At 38.2% G+C, this 18,579-nt stretch overlaps 2 protein-coding genes across 3 annotated transcripts in view; one reads left to right on the top strand and one right to left on the bottom strand.

The window, feature by feature from the left end:
* The window catches only part of smchd1 (structural maintenance of chromosomes flexible hinge domain containing 1), a 204,794-nt gene that overhangs the window by 99,310 nt on the left and 86,905 nt on the right, over positions 1-18,579 (bottom strand). The gene's annotated exons all lie outside the window — the stretch shown is intronic.
* Positions 8,044-13,016, top strand: LOC115411200 (uncharacterized). The gene is made up of 8 exons (XM_030123186.1): positions 8,044-8,069; positions 8,251-8,280; positions 9,902-10,007; positions 10,132-10,177; positions 11,376-11,464; positions 11,620-11,730; positions 11,844-12,117; positions 12,726-13,016. The coding sequence occupies exons 5-8, from the start codon at positions 11,379-11,381 to the stop codon at positions 12,945-12,947; spliced, it is 693 nt and encodes a 230-aa protein (XP_029979046.1). The 5' UTR covers positions 8,044-8,069; positions 8,251-8,280; positions 9,902-10,007; positions 10,132-10,177; positions 11,376-11,378; the 3' UTR covers positions 12,948-13,016.

Genomic DNA, 18,579 nt, shown 5'->3' with positions numbered 1-18,579 from the left:
AAAAAAAATAATTGGCACAATGTACCTTCTGTTGCAGAAACATTCAAATATTAACCCTTAGTGGTCTGAGTCTATTTTGTCCGTTTTTCAGTCCTTTTGATTTTGCCTTTATATACTATATAAACAAATGTTTACTATACCCATGTTTGGGATCTGTTTTTTCAGCACAACTTCATTTATATCATCTGTCTATTATTTTTTCACTTTAACCTACTATAAAAACATAAAAGGACAGAATACACACACACAAAAAAAGTCTGATTTGAAAAATGTATATAATTTATTGCATAAATAACACACAGATGCTTAACGAACCTTTTCAAAGACTTTAAAAGTGAAAACTGGTTCTAAATATTAGGTATAGAAAATCAAAATTGTAATAATTTAAAACTATACTCAAATATTTGACATAAAATCATATCTTTACATGGGTGTTTTCTCTGGAAAAGTGTAGTAATCAAACACGGTTATCATGATAATTAGAATTTAAACAGTAATATTAACCGTCTGCAGTTTTACTACGGTTTATCGTTATACCGGTAATCGTTACATCCCTATTCTGCAGCTGTTAGTGCCAATAATATAAACCTCTACCATCCATGTAACTATAAAATAAACACCATCACAATTATAAAAAATAATGCATTTGCAAATTAACAGACACTGTGTAATAACATGTTATACTATCATGAGGAAAGAAATTATATGTTTTCTTTTCAACAGTGCTCATATTGTCAAATTAACCCATAAAGACCCAAACATCCACTGGTGACCAAAATCATTTACTGATATAAACTGTTTAATACCTGCTGATCCATTAATCCTATCAATACATGTGCATAATTGGTGTAAAATCAGATATGACTCCGAATCAGATAAGGCTCCGTAGTGAACCTACGTTCATCAGTAAAACCCATGGAGTTGGATCAGTGACAGTGGATGGACACACTTGGTTTATGTTCAGTTAATGTTATATCCTCCTGAGACCCAGCAGTGCATTTTTGTCCTCCATAGGGGACGAGAGTTCCACAGTTTTACTCAGCAAAAAAAAAATCCTGTCCACTGCAAAGGACATTCCATAAAAAATAAAATTAAAAAAAAAAATTGTATCTGAAAAACTGCTGAGTTATGCTTTCTCCAACCAGGACAATTATTTAATGTAAAAAAGCCAAAAAATTTACTTTCTTGGGTCTCAGGAGGATATTTACTGAAAAACTCCCTTGTCCTTCAGTTTTTGACATAATAACCCTGAGCTTTAATCTGAGTGTATCTGAACATCTACATCAGGGGTCACTAACCCTGGTCCTCCAGAGCGACTACCCCACATGTTTCAGATGTTCCCTCTTCCAACACACCTGACGGTCATTATCAGGCTTCTGCAGAGCTTGATGAGAGGCTTATCATTTGAATCTAAGGGGGTCTAACGATGGGGGATGCCCAGGACATTAATCCATTCCCTTCTTCTACTGTTTATTTGACTGTTGTTTGTTTTCAAATCCAACTAATTCTGTAAAGCCCTGTGTTTTTTGTTTGTTTTGTTTTTTATTATATACCTGTTGTGAAGCACACTGAGTCTGTCTTGTGCATGAAATGTGCTTTGTAAATAAAGTTAAATTGAATCAAGTGTGTTGGAAGAGGGATACATCTAAAACACAGGTGTCAAACATGCGGCCCAGGGGCCAAATCTGGCCCCCCAAAGGGTCCAGTCCGGCCCTTGGGATGAATTTGTGAAATGCAAAAAATTGCACTAAGATATTAACGATCCTTTTAGTTCAGGTTCCACATTCAGACCAATTCAATCTGAAGTGGGTCAGACCAGTCAAATATTATCATAATAACATACAAATAATGTCAACTTCAAATGTTTCTCTTTGTAAATGTAAATATTTTCATATATTTACACTAAAAGTATAATTTTGCAAAAAATGTGAATAACCTGAAATGTGTCAAGAGAAGTAAGTCCACTTTAAAAAGATTCTGCCTGTTACTGTTTTGTGTATTTGTAGATCCACTGTGATCTGTAAGCTCTAATGTACATGTGTAAATGATAAACTGAGGCAGAATAGTGTTAAAATGACACTTATTTTATCAGTTTGTTCATGTTATTCACATCTTTTGAAAGGATAGTTTGTAGATGTAAACCTTTTCATAATGTAAATTAACTTTTTTCGCTCTAAAACAGAGAAAAGTGTGGAGTTGACATAATTTATATATTATTATGTTATTATTTTACTGGTTCGGCCCACTGCAGATCAGATTTAGCTGAATGTGGAACTGAACTAAAATGAGTTTGACACCCCTGATCTAAAACATGCTGGATAGTGACTCTGGAGGACCAGGGTTGGTGACCCTGCCCTACAGGGTGGGGAAGCAAAATACAATATTTTGAGGCAGGGATTGAAAGACAGTGTATGACCAATTAGTTTATTGAAAGTCATGAGAATTTATTTGCCACAAGAAAATGTACATAATAGAAAATGTTTTATTCTATGTGTCCTCCTTCTTTCTCAATAACTGCCTTCACACACTTCCTGAAACTTGTGCAAGTGTTCCTCAAATATTCAGGTGATAACTTCTCCCATTCTTCTTTAATAGTATCTTCCAGACTTTCTCGTAATAGTTTGCTCATAGTCATTCTCTTCTTTCCATTATAAACAGTCTTTATGGACACTCCAACTATTTTTGAAATCTCCTTTGATGTGACGAGTGCATTCAGCAAATCACACACTCTTTGACGTTTGCTTTCCTGATTACTCATATGGGCAAAAGTTTCTGAAAAGGTATGGATAATAGTGTTAGGTATGATTATGAAATCAATATATGTTTGGTTTCAAAACAATTGACGTAGTGCCTGCTGAGAAAAAACAACTAAATGTTCATTGTAAATTTTGCTTCCCCACCCTGTACATGATCAGCACATAAAATATAGGACAAATATAGGAAAAAAATATAGGACAAAGCTAAGTACAGAGCATAATATTAAAAGAAAATGGTGAAATCACTTCAGAAAGGTTAAAATGGATACATTTAATTTAGGAACTGCCATAAAAGTGACCCTGGGTCTTTATGGGTTAATAGTAGATCTCAAACTTCTGTGTTTTATAGACTAAGACAGTGTGTGCCAATATTTTCTTACACAAAACACTGCATAAACTTTGTGAAAAGTAACGATATGGTTGAATCAAAGTACCTGTTGCTCAGTGGAAAATAAAGTAAGAATGAAGTTTTCCAGTCATCATCATCATCGTCCCAGTTCTCGCTTACATCTGTCTTAACCCTTTCATGCCTACTGGTCACTACAGTGGACAGTTCTTCTTCAGCTGTTCTCTTGATATTCATGGGTTTTGTTGTTTTAGTTCCATATCAGCCAACACAGTGGACGCTTATGCATCATCCCATACACTGACATTCATACCATTACTGTAACTTTGCTGTTCTTGATAAACCTGATCTGCAGTGACATGATTGAGTGTAAATCAATTGCTCGTTTGCTGTAATTAACAGTTTTCTTAAACAAAAAGTAGTTGTTTTTTTTGTTGCATATAATCTCCCTGAGGTGAGTAATAACAAGTCTTAGAGTATGTTAAAATGTGAGAAAACATCAGATTAGCTGCATTAAAATGTTTTTATTTCATAGGTTTCACACAGTTTATCACTTTCTGATATTGCGTTTCAAATACATGTTTCTTTGATTCAAAATTAAACACATGGCGTCCATCTGAGTGGACATTTTGTAACTCCATAAAAAATAGGTTCATTAAAAAAAATTCACTCACATTGGTTTTTCATGCCTAAAGAGGAATAAAAACACTCAAGAAAAAAAAAAATCTTGACTAAGGTTCTCATGATTCATGCATCAAAGGGTTAATGAATGCGGTTAATTTACAGTAGTTTTCATCATATTAGTATAATTTTATCACCTCATGAGTTCAGATTGAATGAATAAAGGCTGATATATTTAAATATATTATCCAACGCTAATCCTGTATGTTCTCCACCCAGTGTTTGGAACTTACATCACTTGTTGCGCACAGTCTGGACGCTCCGGTGGACACGGTAAACCCTCCGGTTGCACGAAGCTCTCCGTGCCTCCAACGACGGAGCAGCTCACATTTTTGTGCACCACATATGCACACCAGTTTCTGCAGAAAAACACCACTTTACATCTGCTCACACACACACACACACACACACACAAAAGCTCCGACGCACCAACACCATGAACGGCTTCTCAGCTTTAATTTACGCACAGAAAATATTCAGGCGTAAATGAGTCAAGGGAACAAAGAAACCATAAAAATGAATAAATAGTGACATAAAAACAATAAAAATCCCCTTTACGTACTTATTTCTTTGTCGTGTCTCGGTGCCAGAATATGCATTTCCCTGGAACATGTTATACTGAAAAGGTGATCCACTGCCTGCAGGTAAAGTGAGTAAAAGGCGCACAAGTGCCAGTGCGCACACTCCGCTCCTCATGCTGAACGGAATTAACGGCACTTTTTCAGATCGTGAAGAACAGTGAAGGTCTATGCTTGGTTAGAAGGAGATTGACCGCGGGTTTCTGCCTCTCTGAGCTGCTCAGAACTCAACAAGCTGCTCCCAGCGTCTTTGGATGTGACGTTTAAGGACCCCTCCAACACTGACAGATGCCTTTTTCCGTTTTCTCACACACACACACACACACACACACACACACCACACACACACACACACACACAAACACACACACACACACACACAACAAAACACCCTTTGGCAAGATTTTTTTTCTTGAGTGTATTTATTCCCCTCAGGCATGAAAAAAACAATGTGATTACCGCCAAGGAGGTTATGTTTTTGCCAGGGTTTGTTTGCCTGTCTGTCTGATTGTTTGTCTGTCCGTTAGTGTGCAACATTACTCAAAAAGTTATGGACAGATTTTGATGAAATTGTCAGGGTTTGTAGGAAATGGGATAAGGGGGGGGGGGGGGGGGCACTGATCAGCCTTGGCGGAGGTCTGCGCTCTCCGAGTGCTTCTAGTTATTATTATTATTATCTTTTTTTCCACAGAGTTAATCAAATGTCCATGCATTTAATTTTTGAAGTAAAGAAACGTGTGTTTAAAACCCAATATCAGAAAGTACGGAAGAGAATTAGAGACACTGGAAGAAAAAAATACAATAAACAAGGGTCAAACACGTATTCCTTAATATCATTATGAGAAAGAAAGTCAGAATTCTCAAATTACAGAGAGAATTCTGATAAAAAGGAAGAATTGTGAGAAAAATTTGAGAATTCTGATATTAAAATCAGAATTCTTAAAAAAAAAAAAAAAAAAAAAAAAAAAAAAAAAAAAAAGGGATTCTGAGTTTAAAAACAGAATTCTGAGATAAAAGTCAGAATTCTGAAAGAACAGTAAGAATTCTGACATTAAAGTCAGAATTCTGGAAAAAAAAAAAAAAAAAAATCCACACGGATATTAAAGTCAGAATTCTGACTTTCCTCTCAGAATAATAATAATAATAATATATATATACTATATATATATATATATAATATATTATATAATATATACATATATATTTTTATTAATATATAATATATATATTACACCTTTTTTAATTTTCCAGTGGCCCTAATCCTCTTCCGTAAGAAAGTGATATGAAAACAATGAAATAAAAATTTTTTAATGCTGCTAATCTGATGTTTTCTCACATTTTAACATTCTTATGCTAGTTATTAGTCATTTCGTGGAGATAACATGAAAACAACCCTTTGTGTCTAACAAAAACAAGTGGTTTACGCTCCAACATGTTAGTGCAGATCAGTTTTATCAAGAACAGCAAAGTGATAGTAATGGTATGAATGTCAGTGTATGGGATGATGCATGAGCATCCACTGGGTGATATGGAACTACACCAACCAAACCATGAATATACAAGAGAACAGCTGGAGAAGAACTGTCCACTGGAGTGACCAGTATGCATGAAAGGGTTAAATCCTGCCTTTGAGCGTCTTCCATCTTTTCCTTTCAGCTCCGTTGTACACAGTGGGCTCCTCCTGTGGACAGAACACGTGCCTAGGGTGACCCCCTGTGGTCCATTAATGCTACAGCATCCCTTCACTTCAGAGCTGGATCCAGTTCATTTCATACACGTTAGAGCTGACGGACTGAAATAAGGACGGCTGGGCGCAGAGTGGTTCAGTAAACAAGGTGTTTATTGAGCGGTTATGGAAAGACACAGTTTGTGCTTGTTTTAACCTGTGAACAAGAAAATCAAGAGCGACAACCCACAGTTCCACTGACTGTTACCACCTGGTATGGATCCATTCAGGGAGGAGGGGAGGGGGCGGCCGTGGCAAAAGTCCCCCCCCCCCCCCCCCCGTTTAAGGAGGGAGGAGGCCGGCGTCACGGTAGAAGGACCAGTGTGGACCAAAGGCGCAGCCGCACACACAAACACACACACACGGTGACCACGCACAGCAAAGGACCCCCGGTTGGGTTCAGCTGAAGGCCGGAGCTGGGCAGGAATCTGAAAATGACACAGACGCCGAGGAAGACATGACATCAGTGAAGAACTTCCTCATGACTTCCTCTGAAATTAGAAATACTTTCCCATATTTTAATCAAGCTCTGAATATAAACAGGCAACAGATTATTATTACTTATTTACTTTTTTAATTTTCAGCATAAATTGTGTTGTTTTAAAGTGGACTAAGTCACAAAAATTGAAAGCTTTTCATTTGATCATAAACTGATGTTGGCTGTGTGGCTCACCTTGTGATCGGCGCTGACAGATTCCAGAGGTCTCACAGACTCAGGAGTCATGGACCGAACCAGACCACTGTGACACAACACTGATGAGAGTCAGCATGGCCCATCTGAAATGATAAGATGAAGAATATTAAACCAAACAATGAACATCACAAGCAAAGAACAGTGTCCATTAACCCATAAAGGTCCAGCACTACTTTAGTGTCAGCTCACAAATTAATTTTCTTTCTATCTAACCTTTCTTAAGTGATTTATCTCCATTTATTTAAATTATCTTCTGTACTTTGTATTTTATCGCTATAAATCAGATAGTTTCCTATACTGAATTGTCTGATCATGTAGATGTTCATTAAAGCTCAGATTACAGTTGATGGTTCTTCTATCAGAAACAGATCAAACTGAATAAACAGTGTCTTTTTCAGTTCAAGCTGTCATTAACTGAACATAAGCCCAGTGTGTCCATCCACTGGCACTGATCACACTCCATGCGTTTGACTGGTGAATCAATGTTGGAGAAGATGACGGTGTTTCCGTGTTCACTACAGAGCCTCTGAGCGTCCAAATGGGTCATATCTGATGACCATGAAAAGATGAAGAACTACATTTTACACCAATTATTGACATGTATGAAACAGTTTAGATCAGTAGAGGTCTTGGTTGGTGTGGATGTTTGGGTCTTTATGGGTTAACTGACAATATCATAAAGTCCTGAAACATGATAAGATAACTTTATTTATTCCAAAGGTAAATTCACTGAAATCAGTGAGCTCATCTATTTATCAGAGTTATTCAATCTGACGCAGTTACATTTACACCATTTTATGGAATTATATTTGTGCCAGTTTCTTGAGCGAGCAATGATAGATTCTGAGCACACAATTAGAGATTTTGAGCACATAAAAATATATTTTGCGAGCACATCAATTATATTTCAAAAAGAAATTATGCTTGAGCAAATAAAAATTGATATTGTGCTCCATAAATGCGTTTGCATGTCAGTTTTACTCATAATGTTCTCTCACAAATTCCTTCCATGGCGCACAAACAGAGCGCTGCGCTCACTCACTTTCCCCTTCCCTCTCTCGCTCAACCTCCCTCTCCCTACGCGCTCAGGTTGTCGCGTCCGCACGCTCAACTTGACACACACGTTACAATTGTGCCACAAAACTAACCAATCGGAGAGCTTGCGGAAGTACACTCTGATTGGCTGTTCGCTCTCCAATTAGCTCGCTAGTTACATTTACCCGAAAAAAAGGGCTCGATGAGACAGACATGGACCGGAAGAGGAGGAATTGAGTCTACACAAACTTCGGTCAGTATTTATTGTTATTATGATTATTGTCTCATGTCATACCACTACTTTGGTTAGTTTTTGTACAATAGTGCCGTAACATTAGGGCTGCGTTGAGTGGGTTTACATTATATCTGTTTATTTTCAGACGTTAGCTATTGCTTGACTGATGAATACTTTTCTCTGTCTTGGGCACCATTAGATAATGTCAGGTGAACAACAACAACCACATGTAAGTAGTTTGTGTTGCCTTTGTTTTAAACAGTGTGTTACAAACATTTGGAAAGTTCAGTTTATGCGTTCGTAGCAAGGACGCTCATATTTCCTGACCCTAGCATGTGACGTCTTGAGGTTGGTCGCTCAGCTGCGCCCATACAGTACAATGCATTTACAGGAAAAATAATAAAAGATATCTAGACAGGGAACGATTAAAACAGTGATAGGATGAGACATACAAAGCACAGGATAAGAAGACAAGGAGGAGACCGCTATTGTCTTTCCTATGGATGTAAAAATACGTTTTACAGTGTTTAAAGCCACGAGCTAACAGCCCGTTGAAATCCACTGCTGCTGCTGCTAGCAGCACCGGCTAGCAGCGCGGAAACGAGCCGACACACATCAATCTACAGACTTCAACTGCAGCACAAGAATAATATGATGTGAGCTTTCTTAAACAATGCAACAGCCATGACTGTCAGAAATTCAAAACAAACCACAACCTCTACCACCCGGACCTCTAAGTATTCACCTAAAGCTCACATCAGTCCATAGCAGCAGACACCGTCTGACTCCTCAGCCAGAGCTCATCACAGCTGAAAAATCCACTGAAATATTTCTTGCCTGACTCCACGTTTTCCACAGCGTTCAGTCAGGCTCAAAATTCAGATTAAAAACGTTATAATCCACAGGTGTTATTATTCCCAAATCCGTAATTATTACCTCCGCCAAGGAGGTTATGTTTTTGCCAGGGTTTGTTTGTCTGTCTGTCCGTTAGTGTGCAACATAACTCAAAAAGTTACGGACAGATTTTGATGAAATTTTCCGGGTTTGTTGGAAATGGGATAAGGAAGAAATGATTAACTTTTGGGGGTGATCGGGGGTGGGGGGCCCACGGGGGGGCCCACTGATCAGCCTTGGCTGAGGTCTGCGCTCTCCAAGTGCTTCTAGTTTTCCTCATCGTCCCGTTACTTCATCTCACAATTTGTGCTTTGAAGTTTTTTGTTTGTTTTTTTTTTTCAGCGATTTCCTGAATGAGAGGTGACAGTCAACACTTGGGTTGAAAAAGTGATGACTACAATATCGTTTTAATTTATCAGGTGACATCTTATTTACGGAGTAAAAAGAAAAAAAAAAAAAAAAAAACTTTTATGGCGGCATCCTTGCCACGACGTCTAAAACGGAGCTTCTTTTTCTCCTAAAAGCTTACATTTATCATGTTTAATAATAATGGCTGATTGAAGGATATGTCCCTTTAGTAAACCATCATAACTTAGTTTACTGTTTCATGTTCCCTGCAATTAGACAACCATCATTTGTGTGTGTGATTATATTCAATACATATGTACTGAAATGTTCAGTAACATTCTGAAAAGTCTGGTATTGATTGAAATAAGAACAATGTTCTCAAGCATGTGCTAAAACTCAAATGCTATGTTGCCAGAAGGGGTAAAAGTAACGTTACTAGCTTCCATTTCACATATATAATGTTGCAGAGGTAGCTAAAGTAATAATGTGGCATGTAGTCCTGCCAGGGTTTAAATCAATGTCAATGGTTCAAGGACATTTGGTTTCAATGGGTCTCCGCGTTCAGTGGTGGAGAATGATGGCCTCCATGCATTGTGTTGATGCTGCAGGGATCTTCTCCCGGATCGTGGCACTAGGATGTGTTGTACGAAGAAGTTATGCTGTGCGAGGCCCTCTATCTCTGGTCCACATTGACACCAATCACAAACTCATAAGGTAGAGTAAAACAGCCTGTTTATGCAATTATCTACATACTGAATGTTGGAAGTAACTAGCATGCCATATGCATATCATACAAACAGTCATAGTTATATTCTGTTTTCTTTCCCTACTTTAACAGGTACAATATTGTGGTCTTCGGTGGAGTAGATGGCTACTCAAGAAAGGTAATTATTCAAGGAAGGTAATTAATGTGTTCTTGTTCCTACAGCAGTATGTTCCAGCTAAACTGTGCAGAATGATGTGTGTGCAATTTCACAAATTGACTGCCTTTTTTCTGAAATGAAACATTTGCATTTTATAAATTCTGGAATTTTTCAGGAGGCCAGAGATGTAGATGTAATTTGAAAGATTTTAAGGAGATAATTGAACTTTGTGAAAAAACATTAAACAAATATTATTCAAGGAGATCTTCCACATTATCGGACTAATTTAGCTTGTATTTAAATTCTAATTAGAACAAAAAATGCATTTTGTATGAAAATGTCAATGTCCACACAGGGACATGGCTAACCTAGGCCTAAAATACGATTATAATCCACTGCTTAATGCAGTTCTTTTATCACTGTAGGGTTTTTGGGGATTTTTTTTTGCACGCTGTCTTGATGTTTTTAATATTATGTAAAGCACTTTGAATCGCCTTGTTGTTGAAATGTGCGATACAAATGAACTTGCCTTGCCTTGAACACAGTGTAGAAATGTATTACACCAGTGTTTCTCAATCCTGGCCCTGATGTACCCGTCCTGCATGTTTATCAGGACTCTGCTGAGATTAATGAACAGCTGTTCATTTGATTTGGATGTGCTGAAGCAGGGAACCATCTAAAACAAGAAAGGCAGGGGTACTCCAGGACCAGGATTGAGAGGCACTGCATTGGACCAAATACCTGTTGCTTATTATTTTGGCATTTAAGTTGCATTGGCCAGTAGAAATCTTAATGGAATTCCTGTTAAGATCAAATTATCATTCTCACATTTGTTTATACTTTTCAAATATAAAGCATCTTAGGTGAGCAATGATTGTCTTTAAACAATCTAAGTAGGCTGTAATCAATCAAGCTACATTTCTTACAAATATATCTTGCATATTTCTAGCAGAAAGTACACAAGTATTACATTTTGCAGTACACTATCTCAAATTTCAGTTGTAGGTAGTCCCTATTAACTTAAATTGAAAGGTTATCAATTCAGATGCAGCTGAATGTGTAGGTGTGCATTTCAGATCAAATTTATTTGAGTGGCTGTGCTAAGATGTAGGGTCTACCTATATTTTTTTATGGTATGATACCACGCTACAAGATGTAAACCATAAGTCTGATGGAATAGCTGAAAGCGGATGTAAAATTTCCCATGTTTTAATTGCAGATCATGTACTTGAATGCTGCAACAAATAAAGCAGCAACTGCATTCTCATTCTTCATGAGATCAACCCAGCTCCATGGCTTACCATCCAGGTATTCTGCCAAAACAAACATATGGATAAATGACTGTTGTTAAATATGATATTTAACACTAGTTGCATGTTCAACAAGAGCTTTCATTTAATCTCTTAAAGTAAACCTTGTTAGATTGTTAAATTCATTATCATAAAAATGCATTTTCATCTCAGGGTAAGAGGGGATCAGGGTGTCGAAAATGTAGACATCGCACGCTACATGTTTGCCACAAGGGGAACAGGAAGAGCAAGCTTCATCTCTGGAAAGAGCGTACACAACCAGAGGTTAGTTGTTTATAAGTCTTGCAATTTTTGAATGCCTCATTATTGTTGTAGTTGCAGTTTTGTTGTTCAATGAAAGCATAAATTGAAGTTGACTGATTCAAACTTCGTTCTAGAATAGAGCGACTTTGGCGTGACGTCTGGGTTGCAGTTACTTGCAAGTACCATGATGTCCTGCATTCTCTAGAGGAAGATGGTCTGCTTGATATCTCTGATGTGGTACACCTCTTTGGTGTGCACTACATCTTTGTCCCTCGACTCCAGGCCGACCTTGACACCTTCATCAGAGGATGGGATAATCATACTCTACGGACAGAAGGAGGTCTCACTCCCGAACAGCTGTGGTGTATGGGACATCTACAAGATCTGGATGAAGGGGAAAGACTTGAGGTACATCATTACAAAAGAATAGTTCACATAAGACATAAAACACAAAAAAAAAAGTTGTAATAGTGGGTGGCATGCTGATACCGATCTTGTCACTGGCAAATCTCCTCACTGACAATGTGGTTATACCTAATTATGAGCTTGTCATGATTTTTGTAGTTCAGGGTGGGCAACCATGTGCCATGGAGGGCCATGTGTATGCAGGTTTTCCTTCCAAACACTGTAACAGGTGATTCCACTGATCAACACACCACCAGCCACAGAAGTGTTAATCTGTGAATTAACCTGTTAAAGTGTTTGGTTGGAAGGAAAACCTGCATACACATGGCCCTCCATGGCACATGGTTGACCACCCCTGGTGTAGATGATGCAGATAATTTTCACTAACAAACCATAATGCCTTTGTTGGTTGCAGTAAGTGACAGGCACATGACGTGTAAAATCCTTGGCAACAGTTCATTAACCAGTAATTTTTAATTTATGTAAAGTAGATAAACTTATACATAGATACACTTTTATGGAACAGTTTATTTTCATAAACAATACACACAGCAGTACAATATTTTCAGTCTTGACTCATTGCTTTTGTTTTGTGTTTTCTGGATCTGTAGGAACTTCAAGACCCAGACATCGACTGGGAGAGTGTCATACTGCAAGAGGGCTCTAATGGAGCAGTTGTGGTTCCTGAAATGGAATGCCCACTGGATGATGAAGCCCTGGAGGAACTTCAGAGAACTGTTGATCCTCTGGGACATTCTCAGTCACATGGTTGTGACTTATACATGCAGTTCTTGCACAAGGTGTCTGACATTACAACATCAGTAAAAACATAACTGGAACTTTGTTTTACAGACATTCAAGAGGTTTTCCAACAAGTGCACATTAAAAATCCTGTATGAAGTATTGGGAAAAAATGAACAAATAAATGAATAACAAAACAAACAGCCATTGGCATATTAATAACTTTTTGTTTGAGTAAAGCTAGAACTGTTAAACTCTGTGGAATCCACCACCATATTGCACTGCTTCACTCATGATTCTTCTAAACTCAGTGTAAGTGCTAAGATGCTGTATTGGAAAAGTCACAGTCTGCGTGCATGCGCTCACTGTTGGGTAGCAAACCAAGTGGTCTCAAGCCTTTCCCTGCATTCATGGTCAAAGTTGCATGTTATTTTGAAATGTCTCTTTTCATCAGGCAGGATGGGGATGTGGGATTGCCCTGTCATCCACTGGAGCACATGTGGCACTGCAAGAGGTTCTGTGTCATCAGCTGCACTGTCTGTCTCCCCATCTGTGATTATTTTTTTAAATAACATGACTTTAAGAAACAGTTTAAACTCAGTTTAAAAAAAAAAAAAATTAAAATCCAATAACATTTATGTGTTTGATACATTAAATGATGTTATGTGTATACTATACAGTACATCATACCTGGCATTTCAAGCTCTTCTAAGAAATCTTGGAGGAAGTTGATAATCTTCCTCTCAGCTCTTTCCTTAGATGACCCCCTTTCACTGTAATGTGGCTGGCAGTTCATTATGAAATCAGCATCAGGCTATAAAGAGAGTGAATTCAGATTTGGCTTAACATCTTAAAGTGTACAAACTCAGACTATTCATCCATTCATCCATCCATTTTCTTCCGCTAATTCCTGTTAAGGGTTGTGGGGGGGCAGGAGCCTATCCCAGCGGCTTTCGGGCGAGAGGTGGGGTTCACCCTGGACGGGTCACCAATCCATGGCAGGGCCAACACATATAGACAGACAACCATTGGCTCTCATAGTCACACCTACGGTCAATTTAAACCTGGAACCTTCTTGCTGTGAGGCGACAGTGCTAATCACTGCACCACCATGCTGCACACAGACTATTAATGACATACAAAATAGAGATTGCAATACAGAACAACAATAGTGTATGCAAGAACAAAATAAGTGGCAGTTAAAATTTTTACTTTGGTAATCTTCCCAGGAACAAACAAGGAGTGGCAAGCTGCAGGGTTTGAGGCCATCTGGTCCACCAGGCCATACAGTCCCATGCCCTTTCTCAGTTGCTGTAGCATTGGAATCAATCTTGTTGTAGAATGTAGGATAATTGCTCTGAAGAAAAGCACAGGAAAGACAAAATCAATACTGGTTTGAGAAGTTTTTTTCAATGAAAAATGTTTAAATTGATAATATTTTTGCTTTTGTTTATTTTCTTCATACATCAATACATATATCAATTTGTATGTATTACTGTGAGAAATGTGTTAAGGTGTTGTCAAAATTACTTAAAATTCAAACGAAATGTTATTGGTTTTAAAAACACTTACCGAATTATGCTTTCCTTGCTGTCCAGTTTGATCTGGCTTGTGTATCCACAGCTGACAATTTCATCAGCATACATCATCAGAGACTGGACATCTGTGGAATTTTCGACCTGAAATGTGCAATGTAGAGATGCAACAAATAATACAATAGTTATTAACACATTGGAGAAATAATTCATATTTGACAATGCCAAAGAGCACTCACTCTGCTGATGAGTAGACAGGATTCTAGATCAGCCACATCCTCCTTAGACAGAGAGTGAAAGTCAATCTCTCCTGTGCAGAGGAAGTTGTAGCACCACTCTTTCAAAAAAGCAGGAGGTGGGCCACCTTGTGCAAGGCTGACTGCCATTATTTCGCCAATAGTTCTGTGAGCAAGGTAGACAAAGTCTCATTATAAAAAGAAAAACAGAAAGATCACATACACAAATTTGTAAAAAAAAAAAAAAAAAATTACCTACCTGAAATTCTCATTATCAAGGTCTGACAAAGAGTACTTGGGATTTTTACCCTGGTTCCCAGCTCCTTCGAAGAATCGGTTTTCTATACCTGAAATCATTTCTTTGGCAAAAAAGCAATACACAGCTTTAGATGATTTATTGTTTTTGTTTCATATAACAAAACAGTTACATGAGCAACTTACCAGTCAGAAACTCTTTTCTAAGTTGCTCCTGTATCAATGCCTGCCTCTCCTATATAGACCACCCTTCAGAGCACTTGCAGGAGATGCAGTTTTCTTCCTTTTCCATTGGAGAATGCCCCTATCAAGAAGGTCTTCTCTGTCCACACACAGTTTAAATTCTGTTGTGGTGTCAATTTGGTGTGTAAGGAAGAGCAGTACATCCTCCACACTTAGAAGACAACAGAAGAAATATTGAGATCGTCCCAAATACCCAAACAAATTTATATACACCAAAATAATTTGAAAGTATGTGATTGCTAGCTCTCGTGTAACTGAGAACATGTTGACGTGTGTAATGACGGTGCAAAACATTTAGGCACTATTAAAAATAAACATGCAAAGACATCTTAATACAGCATACCTTTTGGTTGGATACTGGAGTTTGAGCAGCTGTACTTGGGACTATTGTCATTTGGTGCAGAAGTCACTGTACAGTCAAAGCTGTACAGGAAACAATAGTCTCAAACACTAAACACTGTACATACAGTATACATAGACATTGTTCAGGTCATTCAGACCAAATAAGACTTCATCTATGAAAAATGTTTATTATACAAACAGCAGGACAAAGCAGATTACCTCTCTTCCACATAGACTAGCATGGACCGTGATCCTCATCATCTGGGAATTCTTTGGTGCAATTGGACAAACCACCTGAATTTTAAAAAAAAAGGTTTTTTAATTAAAAAAAAAAAAAAAAAAAGCTGGTGCAAAGCAAACCAAAATGATCTAAGGATTTTGATTATATGCTATATTTACCTTACACTTGTTCTCCACAATACATACGCCATCAGATGACTGCAAATTTACAGAGCAGTAAATTCAATCTAATTATAAATTTTTAAAAAAAGTTTAAAAAACAAAAAACTATTTGCCCTCACCTCATCATCACCATCATCATCATCAAACAGTTTCCCCTTGCATGTCTTAATGTGCACCGCAAGCATGTGCAAAGGCATCCGTTCATTACACTGGTAACATGTCTTCTTTGGCATTTTGAGAAGTGCTGTGAGTCAGGAGGAAGAGGAGAAGTGTCCAATGTCTCTTGAAGCGGTACTATGTAAAAAATGGCTTTGCCGCCCGCTGACACAGCTTGCAGAGCTTTGGTAGTATATCCCTCTGCCTCTGGTGGAATGACAGTGAGTTTTCGTCGACCACTCCCACCTTAATTGATAAAAAGAAATAAAACAAAAGTTTAAAATCACCATTTGTAAGAAAAAAAAACAAAACATTTTGTCAGTCAGACATCTTTACTGCTTACAGCAAGTAATCAATGCCCATAAGGGTTTACAGATGCCAAAATGGGAAAGTGGGATATGATAATCAGTAAATATGAAAATGTGAAACAATGTTTATCTTACAAACCTGTAGCCTTATGCAGAAGCCATCCTCCATACAGACCCTCCATTTTTTTTAAATGTGTCAGCCAGGAGCCTTGAGATCTTTGAGTGAGAGTGAGAGAGAGACAGAGGTGACAGTGCACACAACTTAAGATAAAGTACAATAACTAGCTTTAATGATAAGTTAAACAACTGGATTGACAGCTGTACCTCTGTGTGGTCACCATCTTCAGGAAGGCTCACGATTTGTCTCCCATGCCCGCCTGAAGGAGTTCAAGCTCCTCTACTGGCAACGGTTGTGTGGGACGTATTTTTTGGCAGCAGATAAAAATTGAGAGCAACTGTCTTACTGGTTTTCTTCAGAAGATGTTTGGTGGCAGCCAAACACCTCTTTTTACCACGATTAAAGCCTGACTTAAAATATCCTGGAAAAGATCTGTGGATTAAAATATAAATGTGAGTTTAGTAAGTGTTGCATTAAAATTGTAACTAACATGTATATATGTTTTTCCCAATGTAATCACAACCAAACTGCTGTCTGAGTGTGATTCAAACTGCACATTTGAATTTACACATCTAGTAGTAATGACTTGGATCTGACACGAAATTTTTTTTTTTTTGCCAGTGCAAATGAGAATGACATTGTGTGGCTTGAACAACAAACCTTGTCATTCTTGCTGCACAGTTACATTTCTAGGGGCTGGGGCGGCCTGCTCTGTCTCCTGCCTTGTGGGCCTGTTGAGCCGTTGGGGCCAAAGTGTCGAGTAGAATAGACACTAGGTTTCTGGCTGCTGACTCAACTGTACCATGACCCTAAATCAATTCAGGATTGTACCGTTAACATGTTTCCTGTTCAAAGTAATTAGACATGAGACCGGCAACTGGCCTTAAATCACGGCTAATGGTGTTAGCTGCCAGTTTAGGCTGGCTATTTTGCCAGCTAGCTAAATGAATTTTATCTGAAACTGATAAAAGGGGTAGACTAGACAAAGGCGTCATCATCAAAACACCGACCAAAATGGCTAACGGCTAGTTCGCAAACTTACAATGGTTACCAAACTAACGCATACACTGAACTTTCCACATGTTTGTAACACACTGTTTAAAACAAGGCAACACAAACTACTTACATGTGGTTGTTGTTGTTCACCTGACATTATCTAATGGTGCCCAAGACAGAGAAAAGTATTCGTCAATCACGCAATAGCTAACGTCTGAAAGTAAACAGATATAATGTAAACCCAGACAACGCAGCCCTAATGTTACGGCACTATTGTACAAAAACTAACCAAAGTAGTGGTATGACATGAGACAATAATCATAATAATAATAAATACTGACCGAAGTTTGTGTAGAATCAATTCCTCCTCTTCCGGTCCATGTCTGTCTCATCGAGCGCTTTTTTTTCGGGTAAATGTAACTAGCGAGCTAATTGGAGAGCGAACAGCCAATCAGAGTGTACTTCCGCAAGCTCTCCGATTGGTTAGTTTTGTGGCACAATTGTAACGTGTGTGTCAAGTTGAGCGTGCGGACGCGACAACCTGAGCGCGCAGGGAGAGGGAGGTTGAGCGACAGAGGGAAGGGGAAAGTGAGTGAGCGCAGCGCTCTGTTTGTGCGCCATGGAAAGAATTTGTGAGAGAACATTATGAGTAAAACTGACATGCAAACGCATTTATGGAGAACAATATCAATTTTTGTTTGCTCAAGTATAATTTCTTTTTGAAATATAATTGATGTGCTCGCAAATATATTTTATGTGCTCAAAATCTCTAATTGTGTGCTCAGAATCTATCATTGCTCGCTCAAGAAACTGGCACAAATATAACTCGATACCATTTCACTCACATCCACAGTCAGTTTAACTTACAATTTGGCAAACTTGCATGCTAGCGCTAGCACGGAGGCTAAACTGGTCCAAAATTCCACATTAGCAAACACACAGCTCAACAGGACGCTTCTAGGATGAGTGGGGTTATGATCCAAGGCCCAGTTCAACACGTGTGGCCTCCTTTAACTGGTGAATAATAATAATAATAATAATAATAATAATAATAATAATAAGGCCATTGCAGTTATAGCGGCAGAGCTCAGCTCTGCATACACACACACACACACACACACACACACACAAGC

This window comes from Sphaeramia orbicularis, chromosome 20, assembly GCF_902148855.1.
Source record: "Sphaeramia orbicularis chromosome 20, fSphaOr1.1, whole genome shotgun sequence".
NCBI classification, from domain to species: Eukaryota; Metazoa; Chordata; class Actinopteri; order Kurtiformes; family Apogonidae; genus Sphaeramia; species Sphaeramia orbicularis.
Note: the sequence above shows the minus strand (reverse complement) of the source record. Positions and strands in the feature narration are given on the sequence as shown.